The following is a 6,231-nucleotide window of genomic DNA, read 5'->3' as shown; positions in this document are numbered from 1 at the left end:
AAAAAACCACCATAATTATGTCGTTTGGATTACTTAAATTAAACGTAATGCCGCCTGACTGATATAACGAAAACTATTAAAAGTTGTGTTAAAATTTGGTCCAAATTTCATCTAAAGAGATCAAATATTTTATGTAATTAGCAATTAGTCTTGATCTATACTCTGCAAAAAGTACATGTAATATTATTTTCCTGCATATTATTTGCTCTCTTTTTTGTAGAGTTTTAAATTATTTCAAGAAAAGAAATTTAAAGTTCATGAGTTGTCAACATATGCATATAATGTATATACAATTTGTAAATAAGTCTATCGCATCATATTTACGCATATGGCATCTAATTTCAGAAGTAAAAAACTAAGTATGAATATAAACGAAAAAGCTAAAAATCCAATTTCTGGGTTTTAAAATTCAGTTGATTCAATACCAAATTGCAACACCTATTTAGATTTTTGATAAAAATATATCTTATGTTTGTTTGGTTAACTTTAACTTTAACTGGATTTCTATTCATGAAAAATTAATAGAATAAATTATTATAGAATATTATACCACTCCACTCGCTCAAGTAAAAGTTGAAATATCTACTAAATACATTTGTGATTTGGATTTAAGTTCTGGTAAAATAAATATGTATAGTATTTTTATACGAATCAACTTAGAAGTTATTATTTCTTTTATGACACTCTGTGAGTACAATTAATAATAATAGTATTAGCTAATATGTATACATTACCGCATTAATTTCACGATCAGTAGCGCTTGACGTAAAAAGTGGTGCTATAAAAAATTGTGCAAACCGATCTAAAGCACCATCCAACTTATCTGGGGCAACATTAAAATGATATTTCGTCATTAACGAATATGTGGCCGCATTACTACTTCCACCATTTTGAGACAGATATGTCGTATAACCGTTTTCATCAGGATACTTCTCAGTGCCGAGGAAAAGCATATGCTCACAAAAGTGAGCTAATCCTGGTAGATAATCAGGATCCGACATATGCCTACAAGATACAAAAATTTGAAAAGTCTTTTTTTTTAATTTGAGAGATTTACCCCACTTGTACACTTAATGCAGCTGCAGATAAATCTGTGTTGATGTCACTTATTAAAAGTACTTTCATTCCATTTTGTAAATGAAGCCCACGGTATTCTCGCACATCTTGAGGCGATTTTTCTATGTCATCAAACCTGAAGAATATATATTATTATATAACTAAATGTTAAGTTAGAAATAAACCTTGCAAAGCAGTGCTTTTCTAATTTTTCGGCAGCATTAAGATTTAAATCTGTGGAACCGCTATCCGAAGTATTTAAATAATTTGAAGACATGTTTCTAAAACTAAGTAGAAATGAACTGCTCCGTATATTATTCTTCTTTTTGATAAACTATAATATGTCATATAAGTATTTAAATAATATAAAAAGTAGCGATATACCGGATGCAATTTTGATATATGTCGACATATGTTGAACCTGTTAAACACGGAGAAATATTATTTCCGTACAAATTATACGGTACCGCAAACACATCTTAGTTGTGACAAATTATCGATAATTCAGACTATCGATAATTTGCACGATGATAGACACAAACTCAAAATTGATTGAAAATACATTTTGAGCAATGCACACTTGCGACAATATGCCGAAATTTCCACACTTTTTGTATATTAAAAACTAAATGAAATTTTGAAATTAATTGCAAAGATAATCAGATATCAAAGGTGTAAACACTTTTGTCAAAACAAAAAAAGTTAGCCCATTACAATATGCATAAATTAATTAATCAAACATTTAGTTTGAACCGAATAAATTCATTTTTCATAAATTTTTTTTAATTCTAATAGGGTATCTATTAATATTTTGTTAATGTGTGTTTATTAATATATTAAGTAATTTCAGCAAATGTTATGATAAATGTTATTGAATAAAATGCCATTGAACGCCTTCAAAAGCCAAGATTGGCGCAAGTTTATTGTTGGATTTTGCTGCTGCTTTTATATCCCTTTCTAGAATGTTTGCTGCTCCAGCGAAATTTGTTCCATTGTCTAAATAGATATTTTTTGATTTTGCTCACTTTGAGAAAAATCTTTTTAATGCTGCTAGAAATTTCTCCGATGACAAACCACCAACTGCTTCCAGATTAATTGCTTTTGTCGCTAAACATACAAAAACTGCTACATAACCTTTGAATGTCTTGAGTGCTCTTCCTTTGGAGCAATTGAATTTAAGTGGTCCTGCATAATCTACGCCAGTATTCTGTAACGACCTTTCCGGCCTCTACCGCGGCTGGGGTATACTCAGCGTATACCAGGGTTCAGTACAAAAAAAACTCAACAACCAAAAAATTTAATAGGCCATATTAAATTACAAATAATTATAAAAAAAAATACATTACACGATTTAACATATTTCAAATAATTATATTTAACTATCATGGATATTCTTAGAAAATTAAATAATACTTCAAAAAAAAACTAAGTAGGTAGATAATTAATGCACTAAGTAATTCATTTAGTTATTATTGCTATTCTGGCAATTGATGCCTTATTGTTGTTAACGTTCGCGCCACTGCTACTGTTGCCGTCGCCGTTGCTGTCCCAGGTGTCAGTTTGATTTTATTACATTCAATGCATTCGATACTTGATTTATTGATATAAAAAAAACGTTCATTGGATATATGTTATTGAAATATAAAAATTGTTAGATGTTAACTCTTTTCTATTGTTTAATTTCGTATTTATAATTTAGTTAGTAATATATTTGAATTTCTTTAAACACTTCATTTGGTTTCCTTTGTGGTTAATAATATAACATATTCTGCAGTAAAGCAAAGGCACTAGAGATGGACATACGTCTCAAAAAAAAATTCGGTTTTTTTATATAATTTTTTTTTTTATTTAAAATACTTGATAGTTGTTATGGTATAAAACACTGTTCCAGAGTATAAATTTATATATTAACAACTTCACGCCGCTTCCGATAATAGTTTCATATATATATCTTTTTTTTTCTTATTTTTCTTGTGTATTTCTTTGCGGATCACTGAAGTTAAACTCTGTCATACATTCTGCCCGTTCCGTTCAAGAAAACTCAACCAAGAAGACCGAAGATCCTCCGAATGCACCTTTTATTTGCTTTTTTTCTAACTGCTTAACTCAGACTTTTTAATCCACCGTTTCGCGGTCAATGCCCTTAATTAAGGTTTTCTACTTCGAGACTCACGAAAGCTTTCAATTATTTTGTTATTGATTCTCTTACCTTGCAATGTTTACGCTGCATTCTCAGCTTTTCCTATTACTCACTGCAACTTTTGGCGATCAAACGAGAATTATAACAAAACAAATTAAAATGACATTTCTCACATTGCAGGTTTTTTGTTGTAATTTTTATAAGCATGTTTGGATGTCAGTGATTTTTTTATTTATTTTTTTTTTTTTAATTATTTTTAAAAAGAATTATTTAATATAAAGTTGGACGGAAATTACTATTTTATTGATATAGTAATCCATATTTTATATAATTATTCTTTCTTAATAATTTAAGCTTACATTCAGCATCTTATTCCACCCAGAACTCCACTGAAGTTATTACGGTGAACTAGTCGTGAGCATTCGAGGTAACGTCCATGAAATATTTATCCTTCAGTGGTTTTAATTATTTATTTATTCCAGTTTCTCATCACTGTAAGATCAATTTTATTTTTACTTCAAAAATTGATCATTACAATTCATAAACGGATATGCTTGTTGTACTCTTATCTGGTAGAATGCCCATAATTTGATATTTTTGGTTATATTGATACCTAGTGCATTTTACGCACTCCCTGTAACATTTTTTAACAGCATTTGTAAGACCAATTACGTAATATGCTTCACGAATGACAGCTTTCATTTGATTAACACCTCCATGCAGAGTGCGTTTATGTATATTTTCTATCACTAATGCACTTAGATGAAATTTGTCCAAAATAATTAGGTGTTTTCTTCCATAAGGAAGGTTTGAGGTTTGTATTCTCCCTCCTACTCTGAGTATTCTATTTTGATCCAGAAAGGGTGCTAAGGGTAGTACTTTGGATTTCATTTTTAATCTTTGTTAATCTTTAAGCAATTTATTTCTTCTGGAAAATCTATTTCTTGTTGCACCTTAAGTATATGAGTTTCGGCAGTTTTGAGTACATCAATTGTCAAATATTCAGGATATCTTTTTTTACGCATTCTTTCAATGGCTCTAATAACATAAGCTATTACTCTTTTTAATTTAAGAATATTGGATATTTTTTCCTATGCCATATATAATGCATCTGAGGAAACATTGATTGTTGCAATTATTGCTTCATCGTATTCTTTAGATTCTTCTTCCGCATCCGGCCAGCAATTTTCAGTTCTTTGTAGCCAAGTAGGTCCAGTCCACCACAATTCATGATTTTGTAAATTTTCTGGATGTATTCCTCTCGATACAACATATGCTGGATTATCAGTAGTCCGTATATCAGTAGTCCAGTTAATGTTAGGTAACAATTTTCGAATATCAGCAACTCTTGATTTTATGAATTTCTCTTTGTTTTTATTATTTTTTATCCATGCCAGAACGATTCTTGAATCACTCCATGCATATATTTGGGCCAGTGGCCTCGCTAGGCGTCAGCGAGGCGACCGCAGACGGCCTCGCGCCAGCAGGGGCCTCGCAAAAAGTTACCGATTGTGGATTCTTAATAAATATTTTGAACAATTTGGTTTGATAATGGCATTAACCATATTCGAAGTATTTCCGAATGTTTATATAGTAAACAGATTCATGTTCACAGTTCCAGTCAGTATAGCTTCGACGGAAAGAAAGAAGCAAAGGTAAAATTGATTAAGACGTATTAGAAAAGTATAATGATCCAAGAGAGACTATTTCCATTGGAAATTCTATAAACTGAAGCAAATTATGATATAATTTAAAAAAAAATTGAGTGAGGCTAAAAGTAGGAAAATTCATTTATTTTAATTTTTGTTTATTTTAATTTGATTAGCAATAAAACTTTCAATCATGCTTTGTTGCATTAGTGAATGTAACTTATTGACTTTTACAACTGGGTTATAAAGGGGGCCTCACTATTCTGATGTCGTCGACGTGCACTGATTTGGGCTTTATTATCTATAATTGGCTTTATTTTTTCAATAAGTTTTGCTAGAAGATGTGCTGCACAGAGTTCCAATTCTGGTGTAGTGTTTCTGCTTTTAATGGGGTTAACCTTTGTTTTGGCTGCAACGATATTAGTTATTCCATTAACGACTGCATACAAAACAGCTGCATATGCCTTATCTGAAGCATCTGCAAATCCATGTAGAACCAATTTTGCTTCATTTGTTCACTTCATCCAACATGGTATCTGTATTTTTTAAATCACTGATAGTTGTTCTATGTACTTATACCAAATCTTAGCTACGTCATCTTTTAATTGTTCATCCCATTTTTTATTATTTAGCCATAATTGTTGAATTAATAATTTTGCCACAATTATTATTGGTACTAGCCATCCCATCGGATCAAATATTTTTGCAATAGTTTTAGTTACCTCATTCTCGGTGATATTCACAATATCATTAGTGATTTTTGTGTTAAATTGCAATGCCACCTTTTTATTGTTGGTAAGCCATTTCTAAGGTGAAACCTATACTTTTGTAGGTGATCTTGTAAATTTTTACATATTTTATTGCAGGTCTCAATTGAATCGTCTCCTGTCAGTAAATCGTCCATGTAGAAATCATTATTAATTATTTCCTGTATCCTATAATTTAGCTTTGAATCACGTGCCATTTCTTGCGATGCTCTTACCGCTAAAAATAGTACTGATCGCTGTACCATAAGTAACAGTTGTCAATTTATATTCTTTAATTGGATGCGATGGTTCTTCCCTCCAAAGAACATGTTGGTACTCCTGGTCTTCTTTAGAAATTTTTATCTGCCTATACATTTTTTCTACGTCTACACCTAGAACAAATTGCCATTTTCTCCATTTAGCAATTATTTCAAAAATGTGTCTCTGTAAGCGGGGATCAACCATCATTACCTATGTCGTTGAGACTTTTACCATTTGACGTTTTGGATGATGCGTCAAAAACTACTTTAAGTTTAGTCGTGTTACTTGAGTTTCAGCTTGATGGGGCATGTAATATTTTCCTTTATTGAACGAACTTTCTGGTTTTATATGACCTAAGTTGAGATACCTTCTCTTTCAT

At 30.9% G+C, this 6,231-nt stretch overlaps 1 protein-coding gene across 1 annotated transcript; it reads right to left on the bottom strand.

Moving 5' to 3' along the window:
• Positions 1-697: 697 nt before the first annotated feature.
• LOC119667343 (insulin-degrading enzyme-like) lies at positions 698-1,674 on the bottom strand. The gene is made up of 5 exons (XM_038076632.1): positions 1,619-1,674; positions 1,441-1,477; positions 1,242-1,390; positions 1,058-1,192; positions 698-1,005 (listed from the first exon to the last, which is right to left on the bottom strand). Coding segments are annotated over exons 1-5 (612 nt in total). The 5' UTR covers positions 1,621-1,674; the 3' UTR covers positions 698-716.
• Between the last annotated feature and the right edge of the window lie 4,557 nt (positions 1,675-6,231).

Source organism: Teleopsis dalmanni, chromosome 1 (genome assembly GCF_002237135.1).
Source record: "Teleopsis dalmanni isolate 2A chromosome 1, ASM223713v2, whole genome shotgun sequence".
NCBI classification, from domain to species: Eukaryota; Metazoa; Arthropoda; class Insecta; order Diptera; family Diopsidae; genus Teleopsis; species Teleopsis dalmanni.
This window is presented reverse-complemented; position numbering and strand designations above follow the sequence as displayed.

Excerpts from the sequence above, each read along its gene's own strand:
- LOC119667343 (XM_038076632.1), bottom strand. Across the intron at positions 1,193-1,241 it reads GAAAAGCACTGCTTTGCAAG|GTTTGATGACATAGAAAAAT; the intron begins GTTTATTTCTAA and ends TATATTCTTCAG. Across the intron at positions 1,006-1,057 it reads GCATTAAGTGTACAAGTGGG|GCATATGTCGGATCCTGATT; the intron begins GTAAATCTCTCA and ends TGTATCTTGTAG.